At 43.4% G+C, this 17,045-nt stretch overlaps 2 protein-coding genes across 4 annotated transcripts in view; one reads left to right on the forward strand and one right to left on the reverse strand.

Moving 5' to 3' along the window:
* The window catches only part of LOC135483123 (uncharacterized), a 31,670-nt gene extending 26,226 nt beyond the window's left edge, over window positions 1-5,444 (reverse strand). For 2 of the 3 annotated variants that reach the window (XM_064763689.1, XM_064763679.1), the window contains exons 1-2: window positions 5,362-5,444; window positions 2,950-3,331 (exon numbers count right to left, since the gene is read on the reverse strand). In XM_064763689.1, coding sequence (XP_064619759.1) covers window positions 2,950-3,276 — 327 coding nt within the window. In that variant the 5' untranslated portion in view covers window positions 3,277-3,331; window positions 5,362-5,444. Of the gene's footprint in view, window positions 1-703; window positions 800-2,949; window positions 3,332-5,361 lie in introns of those variants that run through there. The other variant, XM_064763696.1, reaches the window with a different exon arrangement.
* A 4,411-nt stretch (window positions 5,445-9,855) lies between these two features.
* Window positions 9,856-16,829, forward strand: LOC135483138 (gastric triacylglycerol lipase-like). The gene is made up of 9 exons (XM_064763710.1): window positions 9,856-9,940; window positions 11,650-12,057; window positions 12,238-12,349; window positions 13,101-13,299; window positions 13,798-14,041; window positions 14,470-14,625; window positions 14,946-15,017; window positions 15,294-15,365; window positions 15,636-16,829. Exons 2-9 carry the CDS (start codon window positions 11,869-11,871, stop codon window positions 15,882-15,884), a joined length of 1,293 nt encoding a protein of 430 aa, XP_064619780.1. The 5' UTR covers window positions 9,856-9,940; window positions 11,650-11,868; the 3' UTR covers window positions 15,885-16,829.
* Window positions 16,830-17,045: the final 216 nt, after the last annotated feature.

Raw genomic sequence — 17,045 nt, forward strand, 5'->3', positions numbered from 1 at the left:
TCTATTCTTAACTGTATCTAGGATTTGCACTGCCGACTGCCGCTTTTCGAAGGCATCTACCGTGTTTTAAAAGAAACAATAAAAAAGCAACATCAGACTCAATTATCGAACACAATGTTTTCATACGACCAATTATGACTTGTTTTTAGGCCGAAAATAGCGCCTTGGGTGTTGCAAATAGGCCGTGCGGTAATCAGCATCAAGCAACTTCGGGTCAAATGAGGACAGATTTCAAGGAGTTGTTTTGAATATCCATGACAGGAGACACGAGGAACGAGACTCGTGCCCGGAGAACGGCAAACCTTGTGCTGCCCCCTATATCTTCAGCATGTGGAAAAGATGAAGCAGATGGTCGTCCAGATTTCACTTTGATTCGATATGATCTTTTCTCAACACGAGTGTCAGGCTAGAATTGTTGTCAAATATATTGACGTAGGGGACCAGTGGTGGGTCTTCTTCAAGAAACCTGGTCAGACAGTGGTCATATCAAGCTGTTTTGGTCAATAGCATGGCCAGGCCATTTCTCTCAGCATTTCAGGAGACTAGTTACATAGTGGTTAGAGAACCATACTCATAATCTAAGGTTGTGAGGATGACAGCTATACCCTTGAGCAAGACACTCAACCATACAAAACTTCGTCCTTTACCTGAGGCAATGGGAATGGGAATAGAAAAGGAACACTGTTCAAGATTAAAAACTTACCATATGAACTTTTTTAAATTCACAAACAGAGGTAGACTTTTTATATCCTGTCACATATCCATGTATCACATGAGAAAACCCAACTTTTGGCGAATACAGAAAACACTCAGTCCAACCCTGGTCAAACCAGAGTAATATTATTATCACTAACAAAAAGCTCACAAATAACAGAATAAAAGAAGCCTTTCATTGTATTATGTGCTTGGCGGCAGAACAATCAAGACTTTAGTAGACTACATTATGTAGTGGCCTATATGTATAGAATAGGTCATACATATATGTAGTAGGCAAGTCCCTGCACATCATTTATTCATCCATGCATGCTAGTTGAAAATAAGTATATGCATTGAAAAAGTTCCTCCTGTTGATAGAGCTGACAATGTGGGCTGACTGATATATTTAACAATGGTAGAGGAACTCTCTTCTTCAAACAAGTGAGTCTGACAGCTCCAGCTCATGACAGCTTTGAGTCACTCTGATTTGGAGAAGGAAAACTCTGATTTCAAGCCCTGGCTGATCACGATCATGAGCCTTGAATGGGTGATAATGTAGGACTAGGAGCTGGGTCCCCCCCCAAAACCTGACCGAAGACAAGATTAGACAGCCTACATGGGGGGGGGGGGGCTAATCGGCCTTGTATATGTACGTAATCAACAACAATGAATTGCATACAACTTGCTTACACTTTAACGATGTGTGTCATACCTATCTCAGAGTTTATAGTCAGACGGATAAGGCACCAGGCCCCCAGCTGCGAGAGGGTTCATTGCAGGCAACCAGCGCCTTTGATATGACTGGGTCACACAGAACTAGAGCAACTGTATCAACCTCAAACTGGCACAGTGGAATGAGGCTTGATGTGGTTGACACAGCACAGGACCAGGTCAGGAATGACAACCAAACACCACCTCTTCCCCGACCTCTAAGCCCAATCACATCATAAGACGTAGCAAGAAGGAGCACGACTGAACACCAAACTGAGGGGAATGCTGGATGAACTTGCACAAACTGCCGATCTTCTAACTTCTACTGAATTGAGAGTGTGATGGCTAATATTGACCGCAGATAAAGAAGAGCTATTCAGAGGGGCAGATCCAAGACTCACCAGAAGGGGGGCACCTAGACCCTTACTTGGAATTTCATAGTCCATTTTGAAGATTTTTCTCAGGGGGCCGGGAGTGCCCCTTTGAATCCGCGGCTGATGACAAATCAGCCTAATGAAATTTTGGAGGTTATCAAAATCATAACTGTCTGTACAGCTGAGCTGGCACAACCCTTGCACTTGCACAAACTCCATGAACACATGGACCTTGTTTTCACATGCACACCCTTGTAATTAAATGGCTGGATTAGTCAAAACCCATCTGTATTCGTCCGATATCACGAGAAGAATGAATCACCATGGTAATTGTAAAACGGAAAATCTCATCAAGATTCATACAACATGCGAGGAGAGCATACTAATTCAATCACCCATCTACTGTAAACAGTGTCAGTGAAATGTTTGTGATTGCATTGTAAGTGTTAACACAAACCTGAAAATAAGCAAATTCACCAACTGTTAGCTTCCTAGTAATTTGAAGTTTGAATGGCGGGTCATGCTGGTCACCTGAAATCAGGGTTGGGTGACATCAAACAGAAAACATACACCTGTACAAATGACAAGTTTGATGGATTCGCCCCATGAAAGACAAAATCTGATTTCAGTACAACAAAAAGCACATCATGGATAACAATAGCGGTCAGTCAAGGGAGTTATTTATGGTATGAGTCCATAAATATCAATTTGTGTCACAATCGAATCTGAACAAAATTTATTTTTTTCAACACTTGGAACAGATATTTTGGGTTCTACAAGCAGCTTGTTAAATATGAAACATTGAATGTAATACAAAACCTACGGCCTCAGGTGCTTGGAGATAAACCACAAAGGCCCCAGATTGTCATATTTTTGCCTGAAAAGCAATCCGTACTTGAACCCTTTACGAACATTGTTCAGACTGTGAGACACACTAATATTCATGGGCGATCTCTAAATATAAAGGCACATGAAATAACTGAGGTTAATGCTAAATAAGTACCGTCCATCAGCAAAATCCTTGATCAGCAAGTCCATCTGTCATTCAGTGTCGAGCATTGCTGCCTCAGGATTGGACTTAGCACTTTTGACTTTGTTCTCCATGTGAAGGTGGGATTGAAGGCAAGGGAGACGTATCATACACTTTTGTTTGAAAGACATTACTTACCTGAGTGCTTGCACTAGCAGTCACTTCTGCTCTACTAACCGGAGGCGGATCTGGGGGGTTGCCCCAACTTGCCGCCGATGGAAAATCATCAGGCCTCCACGGGGCATCGCTCCCTGGATGATGCGCTCGGCTGGTCAAGTCAGTGGGGACACTCTGTCTATCTCTACTCTCGGTAAGCCTTTCACTTGTTTGGTGAATATTGCTCTCTCTGCGTTCTCTAGTAGCAGCCTCGCTCCCACTCGCCTCTGACTGTTGAGAGAGGGCCAGGGAAAAAGGGTGCAAGCCTGCCTGCAGGTACTCCTGCCAGTTATCTGGGGGTCTGTCCATCTTGCTCTCCAGTGGTTTTTAGGCCATTGGATCTCTGTCTTTTTCCATTCCTTTCCTGAAAAGAGATGTGTATTCTATGACAATCATGATATATGTACTGGTAAGGACCTGAAGCCTTTGTCAGCGCCGTTTTGTGACCGGCAGCCATTTTGGTAAAAACTTTTTTGTCATATGAGGAATCAGCCAATAATTTCTCTCATTTGCATGGTTTTTGCATGGTCATGCTACTTGGACCCTGAGCACCTCAAGTAATGTGCATATAATGTGTACATACACATTGTGGGGCAAAATGTGGCTTTTGGAGAGAATCTGCAGCACCTTTCAAAAGCAACATTTTGCAAAGCAACACGGAGAGAAATATGTGTCACAGGACTTTTTATTTCACAGGAGAAAGCAAGAATTCCTTTTCATCCACTCGAGAACTTCATAGCCTAGTGGTTAACAGTAACACTGCTGGCTACCACGCAAAAGGGCTCAGGTTTGATTACGGAGAGAACCCAGGATTGTATTTCTGGATGAACCGGCGTGGCTTTCAAGGAACTAAAATTCCTGGCTTTTTCAGTCATTCGAATGAGACGTGAAACAAAGGTTCCCTGTATCTGGTGTCTATGCCAGGGCAAGTATAAGTGAGAAATATGAGTAGCTTGCGTGGACTCAACCTCTCGCCAAAGGCGGATTCACTACGCCAATAAACCCAATTGGCGCATAAACCGTAGTGTCACGCATAAACACTTATCCCGCCTTGGAGGAGAAATAAACCCTGGAGAAAATCACCTCCAAGTGCAGAGCGAACGCTGAAGAAAAAGAAAAAATACACTCAGGAATTGTGTGGACTCTGATGCTGAATAATTCTCTTTACAGGACACTAATAATTGCTTCTAAAGCCATAAAATGTATGTGGACATTGATCATAATGACACCCTATGGTTGTTATCTAACACTCATTTATCAATGAAAATGAAGTAGTACAATTTATAATTCTATAGTCCGGCATATTCCAAGAATTTATTAGATTCCAACCCACTCAGGCGTGGGCGTCAAAACATGACCTTTCATTAACATGTGACCAGGCACAAATTGCTCTGTTGGCAGGTTGAGACGGACTTGCTGTTCATTTACTGTTGCCTGCCTTTTGTGAAATTTGAGGTCATCTATTTCTTCCATCATCTTCTGCTGGTGTCATTTAGGCTCATCTTCTGTGCACCATGCACCTCGTTTCACAGAACAGGTGGGCATACATTACATGTTCACTGACTGGTACTCTGGTGACATGATGAATGTGATCGGATATCATCGTTATGTAATGCATTAATTGCATCATAAAGGGACTAATTCTCCAAAACAAACAATATCAGTTGACACAATAATAAATGATTCAATGAACTGATACCACATTCCCATGTAGAACTTAAAGACTTAGAATTTGGAGCTTCACCATGACAGGTTTGACAAACACAAACCTCATGTACAATAGCCACTCAGACCGTTTGTTCAGGTGAAAGGCACAGCTAGCCAACACCCAAACAAACTTTGTCGCTATTGTCAACCTGGCTAACACCCTCCGATGAGATTCCACTAGGGGATAGGATACTGTTTTACGTCATTATGCTGTTATTTCCAGTGAAATGGGGTGGAATAATGACATGAATGTATGGGTGTCAGTTATTATGTCAGTGGACAAGTACCAGTGGTGCCAGAAATAGCCCTGTGCCTCAACTGGTCTCTGAGCTCTCTAGTCTCTCCCTCTCTCTGGGGCCCAGACTCTGGCGTCGCGACCCAACGTCACGTAATACCTGTACGGTATCTAACTGGTATTACCAATACCAAGTCCATTATACCTACAGACCTTTCTTCCCTTTTACATCAGCTCCAAGGTACATACACAATACATGTAAACAATGCAGATGACAAATGTACATAACATGATGCACAGGCTGACATGGCTGAAGTCAGTGATGACAAGAAAACAAAAACCTGACACAATGCCCGTCCAAACAATGACTGCCATAGCAAAATCAGTACATTAGATTAAGAAATGCAGCACACGATACGATGAAAAAATAATTCATCATTCTACACACTCACCAACTTCGACCTTATCCCCTCCAGAAAGGTGACATTTGAGTCCCTTTTCTTCGGGATAATCCCAAAATCTGCATCATGCAGACCAGATATGCAAATGAGGGATATCCGGTCGTTTCGCTCGGTGACGTTTTCGCCCCCAGTCGTTTCGCTCCAAATCGAAGTTGTTTCGCTCCCTGGGACTTTTTGTTGGGATTGAGGGGTGGGGTTGGGCTGGGGTGGGGTGGGATATTACTCAAAGAGGCATTAGAAACCTTATACGAAATCAGCGCCTCTAGTGTCAAGATTGTAACCAGAGCCCAAAAAAAAAATTTCCACGCAAAGTTACACTCTGGCAACTTTGAATCGATTCTTGGATCATCATCATCATCATCATCATCATCATCATCATCATCATCATCATCATCATCATCATCATCATCATCATCAAAGCATACAACACATATGATAGAATTCCCATGTATGTCTTTTGCGTCATATCATTTTCAACACAATAGAATTACAGGGCATTACAATGGTATCCTTTATAGAATCATGAAGACCTATCATCACCAGCTGAGGAGAGTGACGCCCAGGCCGAATCAGTCCTGGCTGCTCCACCGTGTTGACAACATGATGAGAGTGATGAGACAGTCACAGCCAGGCCGCATCAATCTTCGCCGCACTGCCTAGTTGTTAATATGGTGTAGGGGGCCTACCCTAAGGATAAAATAATGTGTCTCAATATCACCATGGCAATCTGACAGCACTTCACCATAGTGAATTGGGACGGTGAAATATTTTACCATGGTGAGCATGGTAAATTCTACATTCATGGTGAGCATGGTAAACTTTGAATTCACCATGGTGAACGCTGCATTCACCATGGTGAGCATGGTCAACTCCGATTTTACCATGGTGAATCTGAGATTTTTTTCTTAAGGGTCATCTCCATCCAAACCAATTCACCGACTTAACGTTGCCCTCTTTTAAGGCAACAAAATAATGAAAACAGATGCAAAGACAGGAGACTAAAGACGGAATACAATGTACAGAACGCAGCCTTGTTATTCATGAAACATAGACTCTTGTCGACAACAAACAGTCAACAGAATTTTGGCAGGATTTTTCAAAATAACAATGATGTGAAGTGAAAAATATAGTTAATTTATTCTAAGATATGCATGCATGCATGCCATGGTGACCAATATTGAGGATCACCGATTGTTGATGTCTGGGGCATGACCTATCCTCCCATTGCATGCCCCTACATCCTCTATATAATGGTACCGGTACTGTTTACATCAGTCAAGGAGACACATATTGATGGATACCATCGGTATGTGGTCTTGAGAAGCCGGTTCCAATGACCACTCGTACTCTGGAAAGAAGCTGAGATTGCTCTGGGACTCGCTAGTCCCCACGGGCCCGGCTATAAAACACCGGCACCCCGACATGCTCGTCTTCTATGAGAAGGAAAAGGAGGTCCTAACTATCGAGATAGCTGTCAGCTCCAATAGACACGTCCTAGCACGTGCGGAGGAGAAACGATCGAAGTACTGTGGCTGTGACTATCTCATCTCTCTCATCATGTTGTCAACACGGTGGAGCAGCCAGGACTGATTCGGCCTGGCTGTGACTGCCTCATCTCTCTCACCATATAGACAACTTGGCAGAGCAGCCAAGACTGATTTGGCCTGGCTGTGATTGTCTCATCTCTCTCACCATGTAGACAACTTGGCAGAGCAGCCGAGACTGATTTGGCCTGGCTTTGATTGTCTCATCTCTCTCGCCATATTAACAACTAGGCAGTGCGGCGAAGATTGATGCGGCCTGGCTGTGACTGTCTCATCACTCTCATCATGTTGTCAACACGGTGGAGCAGCCAGGACTGATTCGGCCTGGTTGTGACTTCCTCATCTCTCTCATCATGTTGTCAACACGGTGGAGCAGCCAGGACTGATTCGGCCTGGCTGTGACTTCCTCATCTCTCTCACCATGTAGACAACTTGGCAGAGCAGCCGAGACTGATTTGGCCTGGCTGTGATTGTCTCATCTCTCTCGCCATATTAACAACTAGGCAGTGCGGCGAAGATTGATGCGGCCTGGCTGTGACTGTCTCATCACTCTCATCATGTTGTCAACACGGTGGAGCAGCCAGAACTGATTCGGCCTGGCTCTGACTGTCTCATCTCTCTCGCCTTATTAACAACTAGGCAGTGCGGCGAAGATTGATGCGGCCTGGCTGTGACTGTCTCATCACTCTCATCATGTTGTCAACACGGTGGAGCAGCCAGGACTGATTCGGCCTGGTTGTGACTTCCTCATCTCTCTCATCATGTTGTCAACACGGTGGAGCAGCCAGGACTGATTCGGCCTGGCTGTGACTTCCTCATCTCTCTCACCATGTAGACAACTTGGCAGAGCAGCCGAGACTGATTTGGCCTGGCTGTGATTGTCTCATCTCTCTCGCCATATTAGCAACTAGGCAGTGCGGCGAAGATTGATGCGGCCTGGCTGTGACTGTCTCATCACTCTCATCATGTTGTCAACACGGTGGAGCAGCCAGGACTGATTCGGCCTGGTTGTGACTTCCTCATCTCTCTCATCATGTTGTCAACACGGTGGAGCAGCCAGGACTGATTCGGCCTGGTTGTGACTTCCTCATCTCTCTCATCATGTTGTCAACACGGTGGAGCAGCCAGGACTGATTCGGCCTGGCTGTGACTTCCTCATCTCTCTCATCATGTTGTCAACACGGTGGAGCAGCCAGGACTGATTCGGCCTGGCTGTGACTTCCTCATCTCTCTCATCATGTTGTCAACACGGTGGAGCAGCCAGGACTGATTCGGCCTGGCTGTGACTTCCTCATCTCTCTCGCCTTATTAACAACTAGGCAGTGCGGCGAAGATTGATGCGGCCTGGCTGTGACTGTCTCATCACTCTCATCATGTTGTCAACACGGTGAAGCAGCCAGGACTGATTCGGCCTGGTTGTGACTTCCTCATCTCTCTCATCATGTTGTCAACACGGTGGAGCAGCCAGGACTGATTCGGCCTGGCTGTGACTTCCTCATCTCTCTCACCATGTAGACAACTTGGCAGAGCAGCCGAGACTGATTTGGCCTGGCTGTGATTGTCTCATCTCTCTCGCCATATTAACAACTAGGCAGTGCGGCGAAGATTGATGCGGCCTGGCTGTGACTGTCTCATCACTCTCATCATGTTGTCAACACGGTGGAGCAGCCAGAGCTGATTCGGCCTGGCTCTGACTGTCTCATCTCTCTCGCCTTATTAACAACTAGGCAGTGCGGCGAAGATTGATGCGGCCTGGCTGTGACTGTCTCATCACTCGCATCATGTTGTCAACGCGATGGAGCAGCCAGGACTGATTCGGCCTGGCTGTGACTTCCTCATCTCTCTCACCATGTTGACAACTTGGCAGAGCAGCCAAGACTTTTTTTGCCTGGCTGTGACTGTCTCATCTCTCTCATCATGTTGTCAGCACGATGGAGGAGCCAGGACTGTCAAACAGTTGTGTGAGCTCACTAGAGCTTGCACTTACATAATAGTGTAAAACTAAAATTTATATAATATATATATATGTATATAAAACCGTCATCGGATGCGCATCCGATATGCCACGAGATCCTTCACCGTCAATTCCCTTACCGTCATCGGATGCGCATCCGATATGCCACGAGATCCTTTACCGTCAATTTCCCTTACCGTCTTCGGATGCGCATCCGATATGCCACGAAATCCTTCACCGTCAATTTCTTTACCGTCATCGGATGCGCATCCGATATGCCACGAGATCCTTCACCGTCAATTCCCTTACCGTCTTCGGATGCGCATCCGATATGCCACGAGATCCTTTACCGTCATCGGATGCGCATCCGATATGCCACGAGATCCTTCACCGTCAATTCCCTTACCGTCTTCGGATGCGCATCCGATATGCCACGAGATCCTTCACCGTCAATTCCTATACCGTCATTGGATGCCACGAGATTTTTTGTTACCTCACCGTCAATTCCTATACCGTCATTGATGCCACCAGCTTTGTTCGCGTTGTAAAGGTTTCGGGGATATGACCAATGCATGCGAGCACCGTCGGCGGAACCCCAAACCGCCCTCTCGATCTATCCGTAAGGACAAGCCACTCTCGTGACCGTCACGTTTACGGACTCCGGACCTCCAGACTTTAGAGACCGAGCTTTTCTTTACCTTACAATTACTGTATACTCGGCGCCTCACTTATATGTGTTGTTTTTTTCACATACATTGTTCTCGTGGTTTACGGAAAAGTAGGCCTAAAATGTTATAGTGTCTAAAAACAATATTCAGTTAATGGAATTACACTTTTTTCCATTACTGCTTGCTTGATATTGCCCTAACAACTTTTTCATGAATCAATTTTGAGCATTATGTTTACAACGTAGTTATTATAGCACGAAATATGAGTCTAAAATGCCAAATACTTGCAACTATTATGTTAATCACTGAAATCTTAGTGTACTTATTGCTCGCTATAAGCCAGGTTATTGCGCCCCTAAACCAACGCACTGACAACGCTACCTCCCCGGAACTCAAACTTTAACGTGAGTTAATTGTAATCTTACTCTCTATAGGCCTATACCAAAGTGATTTACCTAGGAATACAGTTGCACTTCACTGAAAACTAATGATGTGTTGATGAGTTCAATGAATCCTTCGATTCCTTTGGTTTTCTTGGCGAACTGACGTCCGACAATCAATGACCCGTTGACGTGTACCTGCAATACGCCATTGCCGTAGTGTGTAAACAGATCTATTTTTGGACGAAACTCAGCCCCTCACAAACTTTGGTCCATTTCGCCAATGATGACACTGCTTCTAGACTGTACCATAGCACTTTAAGCTGTAGCAGCGCTAAGCAAGAGTCAAGACAAATGTCCGCTGCCAGCCGCTGCTGGACCAACCCCCTCGCCCGCCCCCCATCATGATATCAGATTCAGAGGCCTGGTTGAGCCCTGTGGTTTAGCCAAATTCAATATGATTCTTTTCTACTGTGATGTTAAGGCCCTTGTGTCATGCAGCATATTCCGTAGCACCGGTACACAACTTACGTTCAACCGCGACGTCCGCTGCAAGTGCAATTCAAATTGCATATGATATGACGCCAACGGAATTGTGACAACTTGTTTCTCATCTCCAATCGTTGAGTGAAGAGTGACCAGCCCACCATCACCCAAGGAATTGATCGCATTCCCGATTCTCTCGGCTTTCTGGTCCTCAATTAAGACGTCCTAAGATCAGGTTAAAGTATCTTAGGCGTTATATGTGGATACTATCATGTAAAAGTTAACGCACAAATTGGTTTAAAGAGCATTCATTATTTATCATACTCTAGTATTAGTAGTAATAACTTGTAATAAGATTGAAATTCAAAAGTACTAATGAATTGACACAAAAAATTTATTGGCAAATAATACATAAATATATTGTAATTTTTATTCATTTTCACAAACATCAATGTTGCTAAAAACAGTTGTACGTAAGTGTGGGTTCTAAAACAATGATTGCTTCCTCTGATAACAACAACACATGATCCAAAACTAGCCTACAAGGGCCTGTGGAGATCAATGTTTTAGTCACAAGCTTTGCTTTAACTTTCATTTTATGTTTGTTTAACAAGTAAAATTTAACCTAATCTGCATGACTGGCACATTGTTTACAAAATTTTTGATTTATTATTTATCCAGTTTCCGTTTTAGTGGAAGGAATAGGAGCAGGAGAAAATGCAGGATTGGATCCTGTATAGAGGGTGCTACAGTCAGCTGGTAGAATCTTTGCAAACACTTGCTCATGCAACATGGTTAGCCCTATGTACAGGAACTCACTAAACTACAATATTCAATCAATAATCCTTCTGGTGGTGTCCCCACCACTATTTGTGTTTGTGTTGATAACCTATCAGTCTTCCTGAAATGGTGTTGCCTGGCACTGTGCCAGTAGCCATCCCTGCACATTTTGTGCAAAACAAATAGTGAAGTCAGTGTCTCAGAGCAGGAGAGCTTATGGAGAGTTTAAGGAGATATCGCAAGGTTCTCCAATAATTGACAGAGATTCCCCCTGACATTTCTCTTTGACATGTTTGACGTGTTTGACATGTCTGAGACAAGCTTCTGTCTGATTAGTCGGATGTTGTGCCTTGGACCATATTTTGGATGGAGACATAAACAATGATTCAATTAAAGATATAATACCAATTAGTTTTGTCTTACAAGTCCTATCATTACATAAATTACCTTTTTCACATACTTTGTAGGTTTCTCTACTAGACAGGGGTCCCCAGTCATGCGATACATCTTATCTCAAGTCTTTGATTTTGAAGTGCCTTCAAGAAGATATCATGAACACAAGACACGTGATGACCCAAAAGATAATGTGAAAAGTCCAAAGTTTGTACATGACTTGAACTGTCTTCCTTGTTCCTTATTCAAGACTACAATCAAAGCAAGACTTTCTCCACATCCTAGTTCAGTCAATGATCGGTGACGGCTTGAGAATGATGTTGAAATGGATGGTTGCTCTGGTGCTCATTGGAACGGTAGCACCATCTGCGCTGAAGTTCATGCCAAGTAGTGTTGAGGATATTCTGGACTATTTAAATCTTAATTCTGCTGATAGACTTGGAGTGAAGGAAGCCAGTGTGTCAAGAAGCATACCCAATATTGTAAGTGCAGTAGTCGTGATGTCTTCACTCTTTATACTTTATACATCTGAATCAGATTAATATTTTCAAAAACTGACATGAAGCTCTTACCAGTATTATCAATTCTTTTTTCAAACTAACTGAACATTCTAAACATGCTGCTTGCCAGATTTTCTTATGGAGTTATTTCATCTCTTACAGTCGGCGATCATTACTGGTTATGGCTACCCCATTGAAGAGTATGAGACCACCACCACCGATGGCTACATCTTAGCCATGCAGAGGATACCTCATGGCCGCCAGAAGACTGATGGTAGGTACACATTGTTAGAAAAAAAGGAGATTGTGTCCATATCTAGCTTGGGTTGTGATTTTATAACACTGTGCTGATGGGTTTAAGCCAGTTGTTGGATGTTTAACCTACACGTGCCTCGTACAGGCCCCTCAACTGGCATTAATACATGGACACAGTATCTCTGTTATCAGAATCGAGCACGTGCCAAATTGTTCTAAATCCTGAAGGACCGTCACACGCCAAGTTCTTCAAAATGGTAATTGACCCAGTTGACCAGTTTTGGATGTCATCATTTAAACTGTTGATAAAATTGAATTACAAGTCATCAGCCCATAAGGATGACACTTCGTGTTCAGCAGAGTGGTACGCCTTGGAGTCAGGCCCTATCCCAGAATCTAAAAGTAGACTCCGACTTGGAGTCAGGCCCTATCCCAGAATCTAAAAGTAGACTCTGACTTGGAGTCAGGCCCTATCCCAGAATCTAAAAGTAGACTCCGACTTGGAGTCAGGCCCTATCCCAGAATCTAAAAGTAGACTCCGACTTGGAGTCAGGCCCTATCCCAGAATCTAAAAGTAGACTCCGACTTGGAGTCAGGCCCTATCCCAGAATCTAAAAGTAGACTCCGACTTGTCATGTTGTTAACTCTCAGTACCTCTTCCACTTTGAAAACTGGTACCAGGGTGTCCAAGCCTTAGAAGCCTTAGACGTCAACATGCCCAACAACAATTCAAGTAGTGTGCCAACTGTCTGATAATTGATTTCTTTCAGGGCCGAAGCCGGCGGTGCTAGTTGTTCATGGACTTCTCGGGTTAGCAACCGACTTTGTGAGTAATGCGCCCAATCAGAGTCTTGGTTTCATCTTGGCTGATAATGGTTACGATGTGTGGCTGGGGAACTGCCGTGGAAACACTTACTCGAGGCGACATGTCAAGTTGAAACCTGACCAAGAAGTATTCTGGGACTTCAGGTGAGGTTGTTGTCCGCTTTTGTTTGGGACGTGCTGTAAGTAGAACATTCTCACCGAAGTCACTTCTTGGACATCTCAGACAAGCTAGAGGACAAGGAACACGCTGTATGTCTCTGCCCTGATTGGAGCAGTACAAATCTTCCTGTTCAGTTTTGGCTTAACTGTACATGTGAGGTCCCCAAGACACACACAAACCCTGATGGATTGAGTGAGGTCTTTGTATGGCAGAAAAAGAGTTGTCACCATTTGCTTGTGACATGCGGGATGGAAAACTGTGCAGACCAACAAATGAACTGTAGATAGGTTGGGATGAATTATAAGACATTTTCAGGTCATTGCTGATAGGTTGACCTGTGATTATTCATGAGAGCGTCTTGTGCCTAAGAGCGCTATCCCTGTCCCACATGTTGTGAATGATCAGTGACCTTTCTGAATTTGTCGATTTACCAGTCATGCAAACATTATTATGTAGCCAGACATTTGTATTTCTTCCTCCAGTTTTGATGAAATGGCCCTGCAGGATCTGCCAGCTTTTGTCAATAAGGTCATAAGTGTCACAAACGAGTCCAAGATCTCATACGTGGGCTACTCCGAGGGGACCATGATGGGCTTCGCTGGCTTCAGTCAAAACCAGACGTTAGCCAATCAGGTGAAGGCTTTCTATGCCATGGGACCTGTCACGACAATCAACCACATCACCAGCCCGTTGAAGATTCTGGCACCATTCGCTAATGAATTGGGAGTAAGTACATATACTATGTTGATGTTCCCTCATTCATGCTTTCATTAAGCCAGCATAACCTTGATAGCAGATTGTCATACTCTTCAAGAGACAACAATGGATTGTGAGGGTTGTTAGTGTTGTGGCAGGCCTAGCCGTAGTTTACATACCTTTTCCTCAGTCATATTTGCTTCCTGGAACCTGTTCAAAGCCACTGATCATTCAGGTAAAGTGGTACAGTGCTTGTGACAGCTTACCGATTACCGCTGATGCAAAGACAGTGGACATGCACTTTTGTATTCACGTAGTGGTTTCTCTTCATACACACAACAGGGGAGACAGCCACTGGCCTACGAATGGTTCTGTTTCAGATCTTGTCATTGTCTCAAAGATTGTCTCTATGATTTAACAAGACATGTTCTCATAGCCTCTACCTTGCATGTTTCCAGTTCCTTTTTGAACTATTTGGCCGAGGTGAATTCTTGCCGAGGAACGCTCTCATGGACTGGATTGCCAAATATGCCTGTGATGGCTCTCTGCCGGAGGTTCTGTGTACTAACTTCCTGTTCATGATATGTGGCACAGACTTTGCAAACTTAAATGAGGTAACAATAGTTTGTCTCTATCAATACCAATAGTTCAAACTGTAATGTAGGTTATCATCTGCCTATCCTGAAACATTTATTAGTTCTGATATGAATTGCTCAATCAGTGGTACAACCTGAGCATTTCTGACCAGTACCCAACACCTGGGTGGGGAAAGGCTTCCACAAAGAGACCTGCCTAGAATCTTCGGGTGATTGTGGGGGTTGAACCTGGGACCTCTAGTCAAGACTCTAAGCCACTAGAATAGGTTTGGCAGGGATCACATGTCATCATTGTCTATCTTGAGCATGAAAGGAAGGTATTTCTTATTGTTTTTCAGACTCGAATTCCATTTTATCTGGACTACATCCCAGCCGGTACATCGTCCCGGAATATGATTCATTTTGCTCAGGTAAGCGACTAACACGGAACTTAACTTCATGAAAATGGTCATCAGGCATTGTACGAAATTATTATTTTGCCTTTTGTGTTGTAATCGCATGTTGGGTTTCTCTACACATGCTCACTGCCAAGGTTGAAAATATGTACATCTGGTCTGATATCCTTCCTTGAAACATAACAGTTATAATTCACTTCCATACCTAGTCAATGTTAAACTGGGATTTCAATAAAATCTTCAGCTGAGCTAGGTCAGAATCGACTCTAGTATAACTTCATTCTTTTCCAGCTGATCAACTCAAAGAAATTCCAAATGTATAATTATGGCTCCAAGTCAGAGAATGAGAAACATTATAAGCAGGTAGGTTGACAACACCAAACAAGAGTTGGGACCCTACAACACACAGGCGAGTGTGCTCATGGGATCTAACTAAACATCAGAAAGGACTGGGTCAGTGGGTGTGGCTGTAGGATATCAATAGACTACTGTGGCTGCAGGATACAGTAAAATAGATCTTACATATTTTGGATGGGGGAGTTATTGCATGCCATAATATCTTTCATATGATTGATGTGCTGGCATTTGGAACCTTTCTCTCTGTGTATATAAAGGGACTCATTACTTTTTCAGGACACTCCACCTGAGTACCACCCAGAGAATGTCAACATTCCAGTAGCGTTATTCTACGGAGACAAAGATAAGCTAGCAGATAAAGGAGATGTGGCAGAGCTCATCCCAAAACTCAAAAAACTCATAAAGGCTGTTGAAATACCGATATTCGAGCATTTAGACTTTATCTGGGCTATGAATGCTGTGGACCCAGTTTATAAACCCATGTTGGACATGATGAAACAAATCGAGGAGAAGACAGAGAATTAAAGTGGCATGAAACTGCATCAGAGAGGATTGCATAGGACATCACATTGGAGTTCTCGTCATCCACTTAATAAAATCATATTTGTATTTCACTGCATGGGGATGTGCTAATGGCACAGATATGGCCAACTCAACTACTGTTCAGCAAATTTACTAGTCAGTTAACTATTATTGACCAATCAGCCATGCTCCCTCTTTGGCTGAAATTACTCTGTTGTAATCCTTTAAGAACCTTTATGAAATATGATTGTGTTTTGAGGTCAACGGGCATTGTACATGTTATGATGTTATGTATGGCAATGTACAGGTGACCTACCATGGCCATTGTGTCTGTGTCAATATTTGAGAGCGGTATGTCAGTTACATTGTAGATACATCAGAAAGTCCATCTGAATCAAGTGATTCCAACATTTTGTTGTGATAATAAGAGATTAATGTTCATGAACTTTTTGATTTGCCCAAAGCAGAAATTGTGATAAAACTGGCAAATTCCTGCTAACTTGAGATGCAAATAATAGTCTTCCTGGTAGTTGTCTTTTCTCATTTTGATTGTTTACACTTGCCACAAAGATGACATCAATTTGATGTCATCGTCACACATTGTCGATTCTTTACAATTGTGTCTAGTCCGTCATCTAGCTATTAAACTGGTGTGTCGCCATGACGATGTTTGTCAATAGCTGTCTTTGCATTTCATAGGTTCTTTGACCTTCAGATATTACTATGGTTGCGGCCAGACGTGGTTGGTGCTGAAATCTTACTGTCGAAACCGCATCAGTATGCTGTATTTATAACAGCTGTCATTTCTCATCTTTTATACCAATTGCTGCCTTAACCATTTCTGATTTATCCTAAAGGGATGAGTTTAATTTGTATATGATTATCCACTGCTGTTAATAATCTTCATTGTCATGTCTCTGGAGAAATAAAACCAAATCATTCAATTGATTCTAGTTTTTTGTCTTTGTTCATACGGCAGACGACCAAGAATCCTGATGGTTTGTTCTTTTCATCAAGGACACTGCACTAAGCCGTCACTAACACTGCCACAGGATATTTGTGCTTCCTTGTTTTCCATCAACTCCTGATACAAGCGTTCTGTCTTGAAACAGAATGTTTGGACTAAAGGTTGTATCTTCATTTCTATAGAACTAATACGAGCTT

This window comes from Lineus longissimus, chromosome 1 (assembly GCF_910592395.1).
Source record: "Lineus longissimus chromosome 1, tnLinLong1.2, whole genome shotgun sequence".
In the NCBI taxonomy this organism is placed as follows: domain Eukaryota; kingdom Metazoa; phylum Nemertea; class Pilidiophora; order Heteronemertea; family Lineidae; genus Lineus; species Lineus longissimus.

Excerpts from the sequence above, each read along its gene's own strand:
- LOC135483138 (XM_064763710.1), top strand. The coding sequence starts at position 11,869 with ATGATCGGTGACGGCTTGAGAATGATGTTGAAATGGATGGTTGCTCTG. Across the intron at positions 12,350-13,100 it reads TGGCCGCCAGAAGACTGATG|GGCCGAAGCCGGCGGTGCTA; the intron begins GTAGGTACACAT and ends GATTTCTTTCAG. Across the intron at positions 15,018-15,293 it reads ATATGATTCATTTTGCTCAG|CTGATCAACTCAAAGAAATT; the intron begins GTAAGCGACTAA and ends ATTCTTTTCCAG.